This window comes from Aptenodytes forsteri, unplaced genomic scaffold (assembly GCF_000699145.1).
Source record: "Aptenodytes forsteri isolate BGI_AS27 unplaced genomic scaffold, ASM69914v1 Scaffold208, whole genome shotgun sequence".
NCBI lineage: Eukaryota > Metazoa > Chordata > Aves > Sphenisciformes > Spheniscidae > Aptenodytes > Aptenodytes forsteri.
The window spans coordinates 3873658-3892376 of record NW_008794963.1 but is presented as its reverse complement, the minus strand read 5'-3'; the positions used below and the strand labels follow the sequence as shown (position 1 = coordinate 3892376).

Genomic DNA, 18719 nt, shown 5'->3' with positions numbered 1-18719 from the left:
AGCGATAGGACGAGAGGAAATGGCCTCAAGTTGCGCCAGGGGAGGTTTAGATTGGACATGAGGAAAAATGTCTTTACTGAAAGAGTGGTTAAACGTTGGACCAGGCTGCCCAGGGAAGTGGTTGAGTCACCATCCCTGGCAGTATTTAAAAGACATGTAGATGAGGCACTTAGGGACATGGTTTAGTGGGCATGGTGGTGTTGGGTCGATGGTTGGACTCGATGATCTTAGAGGTCTTTTCCAACCTTAATGATTCTATGATTCTATAATTCTACAATAACAAGAGGGAATGAGCTAGCTATGCTTGGTTTGGAGGCATGCTTGTGTGTACATGCAGAGCAAGCCATCTCTTCAACAGTACTCTCTGTGCCTTGTCCTGCAACCTGTTGTAACACTTAACAGCACTATTCACTCAGTTGTTCAGATAGCTGCCTTTTGAGCTTGCCTGTCTTTCTGAGTACAGGCAGAGCTAGCTCCATCTCGCAGGGCATGAACTGGTACACTCCAGCTCCCCATGAGCCCTGTGTCCCCTCCTCGGCTCTCGATTTAGGGGTCCAGGGAGCCACATGAAGCAGGGAGAGGAGCAGCGCAGCCTCTCAATGTGAGCCAGGCTGTAGCTTCTGGGAATTAATATACCTAGGTTTTGAGTGCTCTGGCTTGAACCTTACCTTGTACATCAGGTCAAACAGGAATATCCAGAAAGCCTGCTCCTGGGCAGCAATAGAGGAGTATCCGCAGCCAACTGGCTGTTCTGTGGTAGAAGCTGGTCAGGCAATGCTGGATTGCCTCCTTGTTTCTCCTGGGGGACCTGGAGACTGGCAAAAGTTTATAATCCTATTCTTGCTTTTCCTGGTATGTAATTTCTGTAGTTGCCTTGGAGGTGTTATGTGATGGTCCTTGAGAAAATCTTTCTATTAAGATGTTATCAACTATGATTGAAATTTTTAGAACCTCTGTTATACAGTCATTGGAGAGGTTTTTATTTGCAATCTAACAGGCAGTATTAAAAACATGAAATGGTCTTTGGTTATGCAGCAAAGTATCCTAGGCTATTCACCTGAGGAACAGTGTAAAAATCCATTCTTCCCCTTCCTCATTCTCCCATTTATTTCTAATTTTGAGATTTGTTTCCTGAGAATAAGATGGTGAAATTTAGGAGTTGGGAGGTTTGGTTGTAACTCTTCAAAAAGGAAAAAAAATTACTACTCATAATGCTTGTTAACATTATAGTGGATGGATATGTTTGTATATAACCCTAGTGAGCATATTGAAAGTTACTTTAGTATATTTCACAATTCATATTCTTCATCTCAGTTTGTTATCCATTATAGACATTAATTAATCAGACTGATGAATATAAATAAGATCTCATGAAAATGATTTAAAGTATGGAGATGAATAGAAGGGTCCCACTTTTATAGTTGCTTTATCCTCTCATGTTCCCACACCTTTTGATAACCTACCAGGCTCTCCTTCCAGCCTTTACAGTTTGCCTCTTTTCTGGAAAAAGATGTATTTTAAATTTGTGAGGTAATGAAAGGTAAAACCTAGTAAAGGCAATGGTACTGTAATATTCATGAGATAGGAACTTTATCTGCTGTGGTCTGGAATCCAGCCTGGTGACCTGTGTAAAACCTACAAACTGTCTTGTCTCCACTGAAATTCCTCCTGACTTAGTTACCAAGGTCTCCTCTCTCCTTCTGTTCCTTACAAAAATGGTGCCAAATGTTTTAATTCTCTCCTTCTTGTATATTGAACAATGTTCTTTTCCTTTTATGTCACAATGAACGAATCAAATGTATTTTCATTACATGTTCCAACACTGGTAATTGCCCTTTTACTCTTATTTCAGGTCTCCTTCAGTACTTCATATGGGCCTGAACCCATATATGAGTGTATGAATTGCACTATGGAAACCATTGAAACAAGGATGTTGTTTTCTTTATACATCTGTAAGCACTGAGTACAGCCAGAACTTTGTGAATAATAATAGCTAAATGATAAGCCTCTCCTAATTCCACATGGTGGCTCTTTGAAAAATATGGTTTTTGTTAAGGACTCTGAATTGCCCTTGCTTCAGAGTTAACTCAGAATTGGAAGTTTAGGAGGCATTTTTCCCCCTTTTTTTATAAGATCCATTGAGATCTGGCAAAATCTTAATTACTGGAAATGTTGTGTAGTTTTTGAAGCGGTATATGTCATTACATTTGTTGGGAACACCTTTAGATCACAAATAAATGGAGAAATAAAGAAAAATAGGAGGAATGGTTTAACTAGCCTTGATAAGTGAGCTGACAGCATACATTTGAAGTGTTTTTTTCCTGCTCATCAGTTCAATTTATAGACATAGCAAGTTTCCATAAATAATGGCCACATACCTTTTACTCAATGCAAATTAAGTTAATCTTTCTAAGTTTTCATTTCACAGGCCTGGCAACTGCAGTTCAATGTGCATTAGGAAAACATACATGTAATATGGATAAATTGTATCTCGCTGTATAACTGAGTCTCCAATGCAGATTTTAGTCTGCAAGGGATAAATTTATTAGAATTAGTGCCAAAGATTTAGATTTCAGCCTGGCTTTCATTTGCCATAAACCCCTTACTTTACTTGGACAATAAAAAGAGACCTTGCATGTAAAATGCCTTTTAAAACACTGCCAGAATAATGTGAAAAAGTGTTAGGGTAAATAAGCATCAGGTCCTGCATGAGTGTTCGAAGTAGGACTGTATGCAGCAATACGCCGTACTGCCGCTCATTTATTTTGAATAGCAATAAGTTGCCACTCCACTTGGCAAATGGACTCCTCCTGACTGATCCTTCAAACCTCCCTTCCCCATGCCTGTGCTTGTGCAAGAGCCTCACGCAGCTGGGATGGGAGATGCCAGGCAACTGCTGAGGGTGCCTTGCTTGAGATAAATTTGCCACTTCTCAAACTCTTCCCCCCCAGCAGCCCCCTGTACAGTCACATCCCCTTGGCCACTGTCACCACTGGCAAACTGTGTAGGGTCACCATTTCAAAACCCTTGCTGTGGTTTGTGAATTTTAATCTGTCTTCAGTGTTAGACATTGGCAGGTGACTTATTAAGAACATAATGCTAATGGGGTATATTTTGGGAGGGTTATTTCAAACCTGGAACAGTGTCTTGCCAGCCTCACAAATAGTTGTTTTAATGCAAACGAGGCAGTGAGGGAATGAGGGGCTAGGGGAAGTCATTCCTCAAGCCAGCTCTGCCACCAAGGAAAATGTCGGCAGATCCACAGCCTCAGTCCACAGTCTGTGTGCTCAGGGACTGCCTAGAAAGGACTGCAAAGCCAGCAAGTGACTTTCATGGCTTGTTCCAAACCATATTAAGGTGAAGTAAATCAAATTTCTGTGGTGTTTTTTTACTTTCTGGAAAACTTAAGGGCAGGATGTTTCTGTGACAAGCCTCATGCATTTGGAAGCACTGGAAGAATGCGTCAACAGTTTGAAATCTGGGGTCCGACAAAGTGGCCTGTATGTTCAGACAGATGTTTTGGTGATGAAGGGACTTGCATTTTATGCCAGCAGTTTTGAATATTTAAGGCTTTTTCCTGTAGAAGTCCTTAGTTGACTGAAGTAGCACCATGGCTCTGAAGTTGTGTCTGCAACTGAATTCCCTCATGGAGGTTTGTCTCAAGACTTGTGTGTGGGAAGCCCTGCAGTGCTGTGGATGATATCACAACTGGATATCACAACTGGAAACTCTGTGTTCAGAGAATATCATGTTTATTACTTATAAAACTGGCTGTTTCTCCACTCCTTCAGCCTCTAAAGGATGCTGAATGGCAGACACAGCACAAATAATGAAGCCTTTTACATAAGAAGATGGGAACAGAAGGGTTCTCGTGGCCTTCAGGGCAATACAGCAACCATTTTAGTTTGATAGGGTGATCTATCTTCTGTTGCAGGTCATCTTTCATTCATGCATGGTTTTACTAGCCTGAGATATGGTATCCTATTTTTTCTCTCCTTCTTTGAGCGCTGCTGTGTATGATAGCTCTTGTGCATTAGAAAATGCGTGCTGATTTAAGATGCGCTCTGATTTGTGAAGTTTGCAATCCAATTTCCCCCTTTATTGCATTTTTGTTCCCTGTTGTTTTCTTTAATATTGGCATATCTGAGTATGAAGCTGTACAAGACCGTTTTGCCATGCTATAGCTGCATGGCGTTACCGTACTTTCATCTCATCTCCCTGAATGGATCCATGTGATATTTGACCTCCTTAGGGCATCATATGCTGCTTTTAATCTTTAGGGGTCTGGGTTTGGAAGGATGGGGCTATCACCATATTAACCAGAGCTCATTAACACGTCAGTCTAGAGCAGGCAGCGCAGTATATATGCCAACAGCCATGCTCAGGTGAAACGTGGTCATTACGATAAAATGACCTGAGCAATGAGGATAAGTTTTGAGCCCAGACTGCCACTACGAAAAACATGCACTGTTTTTCCTGTAGCTTATGTCCAGACACATGAAGTTGCCCAAGTTAGACACAAGGGAGTGTCACCTCAACAGCTTTGCCTGTGTTTGCCAAGGCCCTGAGAGCACCCACAGCCCTGCCCGTCCCTGCCCACCCCCTGGGGCTCCCCCACTCTACCCACGGCTCAGGACCCCATTTCAACCCCCTGGGGCTGTCAGTCCCTGCCCCAGCAACACTGCAGCCGGACCCATCTCCAGCTCCCCACAGCCTTGCCCTGCCCAGCCACGGGCCCCGCTGAGCCGGGCCCACTCATGGGCCCATGTACCGGCCCAGCCTTATCCTGTCCCCATCTCCAGGGAGATGCCCAATGCCTGGGGCTGGGGCTGCCCTGGTGCCCCCAGCTGCCCTGCTCCTGGCTAGGTGGGAACAGGCCCAGGCTACCAGGTCCTTCCTTGCTGCCATGGGGAGCCCCTGACGCTACTGGTCCTGGAACATGTCAGTGGCAATGCTGAGGGAAATACTGATCTTGGTATTTCACAGTGAAGTACTGAGACATCAGTCACACATGCCTCAGTATTTCCCAGAAAATGAGGAGAAGACTGAGAAGACCCAAGTTTTTCAGCTGCTTTCCGTTCCTGGCAGTTTCTGGAACCTGTAAGAAAAGCAATGACTTCTGGGAGATGGTTCCTGTTCAGACATGGTGTGGTCATCAGGTTAGAAACCTTGCGCATCCCACAAGGATATCTGAGCCAAGCTCACAGGTACCTGAGGAAGCAACCACCACAGTACAAAAGCAGTCAATCCTGGAGAGGACACCAGTGATGCAGGACATTGGAAGACTTCCTGCTGGAGTCCCTATCTGTGCAGTGTGTAAAGCCATGAAAGGGGCATTCGATTCACAGTCTCTGGAGGCAGGTACTCAGGTCATCATCAGTACCTCTATGTGGATGTGATTTTGCACATTTTTTTGGATGACAGATGGAACACATAGCCTTATCCTCTGCCCACCAGCTGCATGCAAGTTTTACTCAAGAGCTGAATGGAGACCCTCCTTTGGGCTGGCTTGAGACCACCCATGTTTCCTCCATGGTGTGCTGGTTGCACCTGAGTCCTGAGTCCTGCACAGCGTCTTGACCCCTGGCTGAAAGCTGGGAGTAAGGAGCTGCAAGGGGTTATCCAGAGATGCAGCCATAAGGGCAGGATTGGCTGCTGAAGTGGAAAGAGCTGCAGAGAGACTGGGTTCTCTGCTGAGAGTAGTGTGGATGTATTACAATTACTGATGTGAAAGCAATAAAATGATGGGGTAAATGAGGTGGCAGTTTCTATTTTCTATTCCCTGCTGTCTCCTTTTTCTTAAACCTTCATGACAAGGCTGACAAGGCCACTTCTTCACCCCCTCACAAGGGAGCATGTTGTCATTTAAAAAGAACAAGTCTTTGGGAGCAAGAAAACAATTTTGATTTAACTGCTGTTTTATTGAAGCTGCTGTGTGTGCGGGATGATGAGGGGAGTGCAATAATCCACCTGTGAAATGCTCAAACTTTGTGCAAGATGTAGTACCACCAGCATCAAAGCCTTAGGAAGGAAAACCCATCCCCTCTGCTCCTGCAGAGCCCTGGATGGGGGCCATTTGACAGCATTTCCCCAGTGTGTAAGGAGGCTGCAAGGCTGCTTGTGTCCATGTAATAGTTAGTGCCTAATCTCAGCAGAGACGTCTGTGCCGAGGTGTGCTGACACATCTTGTCACACACTCCCCACTACTCCCAGTGAAGGTGTCCCCACAGCATGGAAAATACACCGTGTGTGAGAGCCCAGGACGTGCTGCTGGAGCATCCGCTGGGGAATACTGGGATGGGGGGGAGAGGATGCAAGATGGGAAGGACCTCCAGTGGCCAGGCACCAGAGGCTATGGACAAAACTCTTGAGTAATGCTTCTCGTTGGATGCTTCTTGCACACAGACTGTGGCACTGGTGCTGTATTACTTAGCACAGAGGATGTGTGAGCAAAGGGAGCCCTCTCACCTCCTGCATTCCCCTCTCTGCATCCCCTTGTACTCGTCAGTCATGTCTTGGTGACACCTGGCAGTCGGCCAAGCTTTTCACCCAGAGCGATTCTGTTGTCTGCATCTCCTTCTGAGTCTAAGCCACTACAGAAATGCATGGGCTGGAGACAGTTGGATTCAGCTGTGTCTCTTAAATAAGAGTATTATCATCCATTTGTAATAAGGCTGTTGTTTTTTCACACTTTTGGGAATGCTCTTTCCTAGTCCGGGAATTATCTAGCCACAATGATAATCCCCCTCTATTGTCATCTCCAGGGGCTTGCTGGACCACATATTGCCTCTTTATAAATGTTGAGGGACAACAGTCTCTGTGGCTGGTAGGCACTGCCTGTTCATAGGTGCCCAGTGACCTTCTTGGAGAAGAGTCATAAAAGCTGAAGCTGTGAGCACTGAGTTGGATGCTGCTTTACAGCTTGCAAACAATAGTTATGCTGGGTTATGTTACCATGACCTTGTTTATGAAAACTCACTGATAGTACGTTTGTCTTCTCTACAAGCTAATGGGACTCCTCACAGCACTATACCAGTGACCTTGAATGGATCTTGAATACACTTATGACAACGTCCAAAGTGTTACAACATTTTGAAATAGACAGGGACCTCTACCGTGTACCTGTTATTTGAGCTTGCTGAAATGGCATCTTTAAATGGCTGCTTTCCAAAATAATGAATCCTGCTTGAATGTTTTTAATTTCTCAGCTTCATAGAAAGTTTGCAAATCTACTGAAAATTAGACAGGCTGATTAGAAAAGAATTTGATGAAATAACACAATACATTAAAGAAACTGTCGAGAGACCTATGTTCCTGGCTGCCCTGTCAAACAGTGGATATGCTAACACGTAAGATAATTGTGTTCCAATATGAACGGTTCAATTGCTGTTGATTTTCCTTCTGGATTATGTAATAAAACAGGTCCTTTTTTTTTTGAAAAGAAGAATACATGTGTGTAGTGTTCAACTGAGACCTGTCTAGTCTTTTCTCTTTCATGAGATTTAAGAAGGTGTTCTACTGACAGCAAAACCACCTCCTGCACTGCGATGCCCTTTCTGTTCCCAGCTGTTTACTACTTAAGCCTTAGTCAACTGTGCAGACGCATTTTTTTAATCAGTTTACTCAGTGCAGCATGAACTCAGCGACTGAAAAGTGCAATAATTTGTTTTTGATTGGGTTACAATGTGCTGTAAGAAAACCACTGTTACATCATTCTTCTTAAACTAATAAGTATTTTTGTATTTCTTTGTTTTGTGATCTTGCAGACTCAGCTCTTGGGAGTTTTACTTGCTGCTGCTTCAAATTTTCTGATTAGTGTCTCTTTGAATATACAGGTATAAAATTATTTCTCTTTATTCTAAGTAAGTTGTTTATATTTAGCAAGTAATTTATGTTGCAATTTGTTTTTATGGTGAAGTTCAAAATACAAATTTTGTTGCATTTAATAAACATTCCCTCTCTTTAACTAGTGTCCTGCTGTAGTTGTTGGCAGTATGATAGCTCTCAACCTGTTCTGTGCTGTGATTCCCATATGGGAACAGAATAAAAATTCATAACTCCTCCTTGTAATGTGCCATAAGGAAATACCAGCTGTGACCCGCTTGTGGTCCTACTGGATGTCATGTGAGCCTGTCTCAGCGTCTCCAAATCTAAAATGGAATAGAACACAAGGTCTTAGGGGCTGCTTAATGGAGCGATCAATGTAATTAAATGCATAGAGACATAAAGTTTTTTGCAATATTGGGCTCCAAAACAACTTTGACTAATTTAGTTTTCCTTCTGCCATTAGGATGAAATAATCTGAGTAAATATTATTTTAAATCATAAAAGCAATGGGAGGTGTTGACCTTACAACTATGGCAAAGGGTTGTAGGATGAGACTTACTTATAAAATCTTTTCTGTATTAACAATCAGAATACATACTCAGTAGAAAGTTAAATAATTCATTATAATCTGTATCTTGTAGACTTCACAGTATTTTTAGGTCTTCTAACAAAAGCTTTTAAAGCGCAAAAGACATTGTTGTGTAAGCGGTCCAGAAAAAGTGTTTTTGCTAGCTTGCATTGTATGAGTTGTATATGTCTCATATAAAGCTACTTCTTGCTTTTTCTGTAAAGGATGAAACAAAGCTGTGGAATATGAAATCTTCTATTCATAACAACCCATTTTATTAATGCTGGAAGGTTCTTCAATGATTCCCTTCTATTTTAAGTATCTCTAGTTGGAGAATCCCATAGAAAGAAATCTGTTTAGCCAGAGATGGCAGGCAGGTTGAGATGACTGCTGCCTCTTCAATATGAGTTCCAACCTGCTGACAGTGACAGTACTAGGACAGGCTCTGTTTCAATGGAAAAACTCTTGTTGGTGAAGTGGAAATTCAGTCTAGCCCATAATAATAAGGTTGTTCAGACTTCATATCTTTTGTCTGCTGAGGGCACTGACTGTCAAAGTGGATGCTTTGCCAGGGGATGTACTGAGGCATGCAGACAGATGTCTATTGACTTGTAATCATTAACAGCATTTACTGGATTTGAACTATCTTCCAGCTTTTTAAATGCTGTTTAGGAAAACCCAATAGCTCTGCATTGCCACTTGACAGTTTCAACTGAAATTTTTATTTATCCTCTAAAATAGGTTTTTCTCCATTTACTAACAACATCTTCTAAAGATGAATAATGTCTTTCACTAGATCTCAACATTTATTTTCACACTCATATTAAATGGGCAGGCCAAATTTTATTGTTCTCTCTCCCTTTCCCACCATGCAGTCAGTTATTCTCCCTCTCTTCCCTCTAGCTGGTTGTCAGCTAAAGAACAGCCCACCATTTGCAATGTATTTCAGCTGGATTATAAACAACCTCCACCTAAATACCATCCACACACATTGCTATGCAAAGAAGGCAGAAGTCTGGAGAAAGAAGGCTGTAGGGGAGCCACTGAGCTCACCCTCCTGTGTTCATCACACATCTTTTCAATCACACTGTGCCCTCAAGAGTTATTCCTACAAGAATCTGGGGAGAAACCAGAGCTCAGGATACAGTTAAGAACTTGTCCTATTTGGTTTTCAGCAGAAACTTGGATTCTTGATTTCACAATATTATTTAATATCCATTTCTCTTTTGGGCTTTGTTTGTTTGTTTGTTTGTTTATAAAAATGAAACATGCAAAATCCTGGATGTTACTGTGAATTGCTGGTCTGTGGCTCAGAGAAGTTTGATTTCCTTATGTCCCCTTTCTCCTTGGAGGGCTAAACTTCCTCCTAGGATTTCATCCCCTCAACATGTTCCACAGCATGAAGCTGCAATGATGTGCTGTATCCTCTCAAGAAGAGGAATGACTGAGACTATGGTGTATCACAGGTGTTACTGTTTGGCCCATACTTCCTGGATGAAGTATAACAAGTATATATTATACCTGTTGATACAGGTTTGGCTGGTTTTCCTTCTGAAAATAAAGCTTTACCTGAGATCTTCTTCTAAGGTCAAACAGGAGATTGTAGCCAAATTCTAAATTCTACCTAATTAATTTAGAGTCCTCCCTACAGCAGATGTGATTAAGTGCTGCCTTTTTCATTTTGAAATTGTATTTCTGGCGAGGATATGTATCATGGAGCAGGAACACCATGTTGTCTGGTCCCCATCTCCCAGTTTGTTGCCACAGTTCTGATTCTGCCCCAAGTCCTGCCTTTGAGTGTTTTCAGATTCACAGCACAACTGCTGAGCTTTGCTTTGAGAGAAGAACAGAGGTGTGCAGCGGTAGCAAGTAAGCACTAGCTAGTATTCACTTAATATTTTTCAGATTTATTCAGAGGTCTAATTTTTCAGTCATTTCCACCACGGCTAAGAAAGCACACATCCGAAGCAGCACTGAGCTAACACAAAGCAGTGTGTCTGCAACAACAAGCTGAAAGTCATGTTTAAAAAGAAAACCTTGACGCACCTGGAATTTGAAGTTGACAGCCCCCTTAATTATTCTACTTTTGTCAGACATAAGAACACAATGGAAGTCATTATTTTCATGCCTGTTCCTAATAATTAACTTTCTAGAAATTCGCTCATCTCCGACTGGCTTGCCGAACAGAGATGAAGCCCTACTACACGAGCAAGCTATGGTGGTGTGGAATTACCCTCCTGGGGCTTGGAGAGCTGGGCAATTTCGCAGCCTACGGATTTGCCCCCATTGCCCTGGTCACTCCACTGGGATGTATATCTGTCATAGGTGAGATGGTTTGCCATTTCTTCCTTGGGTACATACTTTAACCGAACGCTTGTTTGTGACTAGAGGAATAATACCACAGGAACACAAGGGGAAAATGTTAATGTTGTGGTTTGAAAAGAAATTGTTCATAAAATTACACGAGCTGACAGTTTAACACAAACCCTCTACTTAACTCAAAGACTCTTCTCATATCTTTCTTTTTCCATAGTTTTGTCTTTTGTGTCACTCTGTGCTCTGCTAGTTCCTGCCAGTTGGTCACCCAGTGCTGAACCAGCGCTGCCGGCTCTACAAGCCCCCGAAGTGGGGGGCTGGCATCCTGCTGACTGCACAGAGCTGTGGTCTGATCCTGAGTACCTACAACGTGTTTTCTATGTTACCGTCACACCAAGCGGTTTTTGCTGCCTGTCCCCTGCCCATTACCATGATTCATGTTTGCATGGACAAACTTGCTTGACTCTCTGCAGTGTGTGACAAAAAAGGCCTAGAAATTTCCTGAAATGTTCAGTTTCTTTATGGACATTGTCAAAGTTGTTAATTTGTTCCTTCATGTGCAGATTAATTGGACTTTAGCAGGAATCCTATCCTTAGGACTCATTTGATATGATCTTACTCTTTACTTCAATTTTTTGGTAATTAAGGTATTGACAGGCATGAGATATCTGTTTCTTTGATAAAGAAACATACATTTTAAGATATGTTATCATGTTGTGCTGATGCAAAGCAGAGTGGACAGGCAATAGTGTACAGAGGCTGTGAAAACAGGAATACAGTGTGCAGCTGTATCCCTTAATCGAGTTGCTTCATACCCACAGCTGAAACATCCAGGGCTGAGATATCACAACCGCTCTACATACGCTGGAGCTCATTCGCTTGCTATTGACAAGTGGTAACATTTCATGGTCTGTCTCTAGCTACCAGTTTCATGCTTGGAAGTGACATTGCAGTGAGTGATTCTGCATGGGAAGGTAGAAAAGATGAATTATCTTCCCGGTGGACTGCCTGGCTGTAGTGGAAGGAGGCAGCCAACCATATGTGGGTGCAATTTAGCAAAGAGAGAATGGAGGAAGGAAACTGCAGGCAATTTACCGTAACCTTTAATGTTAAACTATTGCAGAACTTTGGAGAATGAGATATAAAGCCACTGTAGTTCACCATTGTAGGAAAGATTTCTCAAAGAAAGGAATGAGATATTACCTGAAATGAAAATGTAAATTAATATGACATATCCCAGTGTGATTTTGGTGGCAGTAGTTATACCTTTAACAACTGTAGACATTTCCAGATGTCTCTGAACATAAAGGGACATCGACCAATCTAATTTGTTGCCCAAACTGAATAAAATGCAAATATAGAAAACTAGAAAGAAGTGAAAAGCAGTGGGAAGGGAAAAAATTCCATTGCTTATTAAACTGCTACAAAGAAGAGGTCACATTTAGCATTGATTTTTATCTGGGCAGATTCCTTCTTCTTTACCTTTGCAATATGCAAAGAAATGTTGCATCTGTTTCCTCCATTCTCCATTTCCCCTTACTTACAACAAATACCAATAAACCATTTTCCTAACTGTTATATCTTATCAAAATTCTCATCCACTGTTTTTTTTTTTAAACTGACCCAAAATGCTTATCCTGGAAGACCCCAGAAAGCACTTTAATATCTTATATTCCATTCCCATATATCAGCTGACAGTATCCATTTCATAGCCCAAACAATAGAGAGATCTGAAATTTTATTTAGTCTAGCAAACATTCCCTTAAGGAAGGGAAAGTAAAAATTACGTAGGCAGCCAATTACAACAATAACTTCCCAGTAACACTTCCTACCGCTAGACACTTCCCTGTCTTCTGAAATTAAAGCCAGAGAGAGAGAGCATTCTTTTAATTTTAGAAGAGTTCGTAATTTAGGGCAATGACAAACTGACCAAGACACAAGTGCATCATCTGCTAACAACTGGGCAAAGGGCAGCTTAGGCAGCAGGTCTTCCAATTTAAAAGATCAAGAAATATTTTTCTCATTAAGTTGTGACCTTTTTTAGGTGGTGGAGGGTGGACTTTGCACAGTCTAGATGACAGCGGTTTTGAGGTATTGTTGAATGTGTGTCTTTCATAAGTTAATTTTTTAAATGAAGAAATTAAGCACTTGATTACAAACTCCAAATGTGTATCTGAACCCTAAGTCCACCCTTCTGGTAAGCATTTTTTTCCAAATTTGGTGTCAACACATCCCACATGGTAAGAGCTGACTCTCCCTGACATTGGGTACTCAGTATGGTGCACTGAGAGGAAATGTGCTTTGCAGTATGCCCAGTCATCTAGGGGATTCTCTGAAGATCTCCGTCACTCTGGGTCTGCATGGAAAGTTTCCTTTGCTTGGAAACCAGGGTTTTGGAGGAGGATAAGGCAGACTGGAGTTTCTGCCCAGAATGGATTTGGGCTGTACCCATCATATAGCTCCAGACCTCTGAGACGGGAAGCATCCTGGGTCTTAAAATAGATGGAGCCAACATCTATTATGCTCTGCTACCACATTTAACTGCATCCAACTGAATTTTGCACTTAACCCGGTATCAATTAAGTAGTGAAAATTTTGTGTCTCATTCTATTGAGCTGGGTGCTTCTGATGGCTGGTTTTAGAAAGAATCCAGCACCACAGACCATGAATTGGCATGACACCAGTAGATTTTAATTTTTTTTTTCTTAGAATTAAGCTACAAAGACTGTATTTTTCTTCTTACACAGTGGAAGTATTTCTGTGTGTGGTTGCAATGATGCAAGCTCTACATCTGTTCAGGGTTTATAATAGTTTGAGAAGACAGCAGTTGTTTTCTTCAAGAGGAGAAATTGGTAAATTTTTAATTTAAAAGTGGAGGAGTAATACATTTTGATGTGATCATTAAAAAGCTTTTTATACTTAAAAATTAAAAATCATAATTTACATGTAGCTCAGGTAATTTTAGGCTGCTGCAGTTTTTAGCTCATTGTCTTGCTTTTGCCTGCAGAAATAACTTGGGGGTGGGATGAGGAGAGGTCAGTGGTATCAGAGATCGTTTCTTCTGCAGTTTTCATCATTCTGAAGAGAGTTGTTTTACACTTAACTTGCTTAGACTGACATTGTTGAGATCCCTTTGCATTTTTATATGCTCCTTCTAAATAGCTGTGGGGCAAGAAATTGCTTTAGGCTTTGAAAATGGATATCCCTGATGGTGCTTTAGGAAAAAGATTCTCAGATATTATTGTAGAAATGGATTTCTCCCACTCACTGTAATGTAACATCTTTGTGGCCCAAGAACTTGGGATTTTGAGAACTCTCTTACTAATGAGAACTGGGAAACATTCACCAGACTATTCTTTAAAACACTTTGTTTGTACTTCTCTAGAAGATGCAACAAAACGATTTTCAGGTTTCTTCCTTCTCTCTGCAGTGTGTAAGTCCTATAATCCAGTTTCCAGAATTAAGCTCACCTTAATGGTCTTTCTTTTGAGCAATTCCTCTGATATTTGGCTTGCTTTTTTATTAGGATATTGGCATTAAGGATGGGGAAAAATGTTTCATGTTTTGTCCACCACTTTTCCAGTACTAATATTTAATCATGTTAGAAATGTTACATGTTCAGTGTGCAGGACAGCTATCAAGAGGTCATTCACCAACTGACTAAATTCTTTAATATCTTCCTTTGTATTCAGTGCACCATTAATATCTATCATAAACTAAGAAAAGGTTTGAGTAGTCAATTACCTGTGATGAATTTGTTCCCAGATGTCTTGGGCAGAGCTAGCTCTCTGTTTAACTCTGGCTATGCATACAGCTATTCTTTAAGTTTCTCCAGATTTGTGTTAAACCTCCCTGACGTAGAGATCTGGCCCTGAAGGAGACCCAGGTCCCACCAAGTCTAAATGCATCCATCCTCCTCATACCTGGCTTGTCTCCCCTGTCTACCCCAAAATGACCCACAATAGGTCAGCAGACTGGTTTTCCTCGAGCTCCTGCCCTCCCCTTGTGGTAGTATATCTGAGATGTAGGCAGGATAAGATGAAGGAGGTTTTAAGCTAATAGTCTCAGGGCAGGGAGATTCTCAGGCATGAATTGTCTATATGCAGTCTCCACCGTGGAGATGGTGCTACAGGCACTCAAACCCAGCTGTGATTTATCTGTCAGTGCCTGCAGAGTGCACAGGGACTTGCCTGTCCTTGTGCTTTGTGCACGGGCATTAGGGGCCATCTGTGCTTCCTGTCCTTCTGTCCCCCCTTTGCAGTAGCCCTTTGCATGGGAGAGAGATATTTTAGTCTGCTCCAAGGCTGTGATCACAGCTTCTTTCTCCAAACCAGCTCCTTTCCTTCTAAATGTGCTTAATAAAAATGCTTGGGCACTTTTTTTAATAGTTTTTTCACTATTTCACTATCCTTCAGTTAAACCACATTCCTCTCATGACCGGCAACCTCATCAGTTCAACCTTTTTTCTTGTCCCCCTCTTAGTGTGCAGCCTCTGGATCCCCCATGGAAATATTGGTACTTGCCCAGGAAGACCTGCTCCCCATTCTCTGCCCCCTTAACCTCCTGCTCTTTTCAGCTGCAGTGATCAAATCTACTGCCTGCCTCATCATCTCTCCAGATCTTCCTGACTGTGTGGCAGACTACAATAGCTTGACTTTGGGGATGGGTTAAAGCATCTCCAAGTGCTTCCGTACTGGGATGGTCCTGAATCTCTTCAGCTTGGAGGTAGACTGAGGGTCTGTCTGTATAAAGCATACTTTAAGGTCACATCTTAAAATGTGATAGGCAGCATCCTCACAGCTTGAGCACTGCTCAACAGATTTAGTGCAAAATCAACTGAATGAGCTTAAACTGCTTCATTAGACAGAGGCAGACCCTTAAGTTGCATAAAACAGCATAAATGCTTGGTCTCAAAGTGAAATGTTTTTCTTGTTGTACAAACTGGGAGAGGTGCAAACATTAAACCATAGTCTTTGAATCATGGCTAGTACTCCTCCTTTGGTACTTCATCCAGACCACCAGTGGAATGGGTACAAAAGTATTCTGCAAAATGGGTGGTTTTAAATGCCTTTACCTGACTGAATCAGTTAAGCTTAACAGAACGAACATTTGAGGCAAATATTAAATTTTGTGGTTTTATTGGAAAACTATTGGACAAGACAGAAGCAGTAAAAGCAGTCTATGCATTTATGAGGAGAGTACTAATCTATTTAAAATAGTACATAAAGCTCATCTAAGAATTGAAAAGAGGAAAAGGAAGGATATACTAATACTTGAAGTTATAAACAGTTATGAAAGGAATTATTTAGTGTAAGACCACACAATAAAAATAAAAGTAAAAAGATGAGATTCATAAATAGCTTCAGTACCAGGAAAACAACTTAATCATAAATTATACTTATCTGTGAAGTAGTTTTGGGTAGGAAAAATAAGTGATGGACACTTTCATTTGAGTTTTTTAAGGCTGGATTGGACAAAATACAGAAAATACACTCTGCAGATCAGTATGTATTTTCTATCTTTAACTTCTCCTGTTTTGTATTACCCCTTTCTTAAAGAAACGAACAAGAAACAATCCTAACTGCAGCTTTCATGTCTGTCTTTCTGTTTTATGCTGATGTATGAGAAGAAGAAGTCATTTCAACATAACAATTAAGCTCCTGAACAAACTCTTTTTTTCCCCATTTTCTACCCAATAGCTTTTATTTGTCATGATTTTGATGTGGTGCCAAGTCATAATATTTTTCATTTGAAATACTAACTCAGTATTTCCAGATTGAAAATTTTCATGAGCCTTCAGAAAGGCCCTGCCATATAGATACAGATATTTTACAGGACCTATTTACTTCTCAATTTGTGGATATTAATGTAAGTATGATGCAATCAAGGCATGAAATGAACTCAAGGATTTCAATAGGATGTGTGGGTTCTGTAATGTTTAATCCTTAACAGGTCACCTCCCAGATTTTCTGCCCTTCTCTTGATGTAGCAGGCTATCTGCCACCACTCTCAGTGGGAGTAGGATCTGTGCCTAGTTTTGAAAGTTTTACCTTAATAACTAGTTAAAAAGCTAAGAATGTTCTGATTCACCCAAAAGTATACAGTTCTTCTCAGATGACCAGGGATGCAGTATTTGCTTCAATGACTTAAAGGCTGACAATTCGCGCTTGGAGTTGTGCATGTGTTGTATTGCTAAAACCAGTGTTTCAAAACCAATGAGACTTCAGAACAATGATAAATTGCTTGGTTTGTTGCCATGCTGTTGCCAGCTTACACTTTGACACAATTTTTTGTCTGCATCTCTGTATTGTTGTATTCTATTGCTGACCAATTAAAAAAAAAAGAGGCTATTCCTCACTCTGACACAGATCTCAATCTCTATAACTGTCTATAGCTTTAAAAAAACCCAAACAAACAGGCAAACAAATGAACAGTTGCAAAGACACACTAATACTTTTCAGCACAGCAACTGCCCAAGTTCCTTGGTCTATTCATCCGCAGAGTTGAACATAATGTTCAGTGATTTATTTCCCACATCAGTATAATGGTGTAGGAAGAGGAGGCACACAGCTTCTGTGACAGAGGGGGAACAAGAGGACCCTGGCGTGGGAAAGGGAAAATTGGGGCTGGGTGGTAGGAAGTGAGACTCATGCTGCAGTGGTGGGGCAAAATCATGGTGAAGGGGAAGCAGGCTAGGAGGAAAGTGCGAGGGTGTAACATCACTGGTAGTGAGAAGGAGAGGTGGGGAGATGTGGTCTGAGGGATGGTGGGAAAGGAGCAGAGAGTTTGGGGAGCTGAGCACAGGGGTTTCAGCAGGGCTGCATTTAGGAGCTGAATTTGGGACGCAGTAGGGCTTTAATTCATGTATCTGGTAGGCTTAGCTGTGGCCTCTGGATGCCCACTTACTCTTCTGCCAAGCGTTTGCAGGATCCTAGAATACTTCAGGTTGGAAGGGACCTCAGGAAGTAGGCAGCCCCAGGGAGCACTAGTGACCAGGAGCACTGCGAAAAGGTGGGCAAAACAGGGCGTGGCGCATCAGCCAGGGCGTGGCGCATCAGCCAGGGCGTGGCGTGGCAGTTTGCATGGCAGTTTGTGTGGAAGGGCACCTCTTCAAAGGAAGGGCATTCCACTGGCCGAGTGGGAGACTTGAAGTACACATAACCTAGCAACCGGGCACCATTCTGTGACCATCTGCACAGGTGAAGGGCACTCATCCTACATGACCCTCAAGGCAGAATGGTGGGCACTCATCTGAGATCAAAGGCTGCAGTTCCGGCTGGGGGGTCTGCACCATCTACCCCAGCAGTGGCCGATGCCTCCACCCACGGAGCTGCTGAAAGGAGAGGTTGCAGTGCAGACCTCAGGTTGCGGGAAGTGCCTAGACTTTTCTCCTGGGGCAGGGACAGGTGGCAGACCTGCCTGCAAAAGGTGTGCCCAGGTTGAGGACCTCCTGTAGCAGGTGGCTGAGCTGCAGGAGGTGGTGAGAAGGCTGCATAACATCGGGGAGGCGGAGAAGGAGTACCAGCAGGAGGAAGAGACTTCCCCCGAAGCCTGAGGTGTCCTTGCAGAACCGCTTCACTGCTCTGCAAGCCAAACAGGAAAGACCCGTCACACCAGGAGAGGCGCTGGAGCTAAGGCAGCCCCATCTGCTCCTTGTATAACAACCAGCACAACTAAGAGAAGGTGACAGGTGATAGAAGTAGGCAACTCTCTTCTGAAAGGTACGGAGGCACCCATTTGCCGACCTGACGTACTCTCTAGAGAGGTGTGCTGCTTACCGGGGGCTCGTATCAGGGATGTCACTACGAGACTACCAAGCCTCGTTCAGTCCACTGACTATTATCTGCTGCTGATGTTTCACGTGGGCACCAGTGATGCAGCCAGGAGCAGTCTGAGGACTATCAAGAAGGACTACAGAGCCCTGGGAGCAGCAGTAAGGGCCTCTGGAGCACAGGCAGTTTCTTCATCAATCCTGCTGGTCAAAGGGAAGGGGTTTGAAAGGGCCAGT

At 42.5% G+C, this 18719-nt stretch overlaps 1 protein-coding gene across 1 annotated transcript in view; it reads left to right on the top strand.

Moving 5' to 3' along the window:
- The window catches only part of NIPAL2 (NIPA like domain containing 2), a 54797-nt gene that overhangs the window by 10761 nt on the left and 25317 nt on the right, over positions 1 to 18719 (top strand). The window contains exons 2-3 of the mRNA XM_009275515.1: positions 7767 to 7835; positions 10549 to 10720. Of these exons, the coding sequence (XP_009273790.1) occupies positions 7767 to 7835; positions 10549 to 10720 (241 nt within the window). The remainder of the gene's footprint in view (positions 1 to 7766; positions 7836 to 10548; positions 10721 to 18719) is intronic.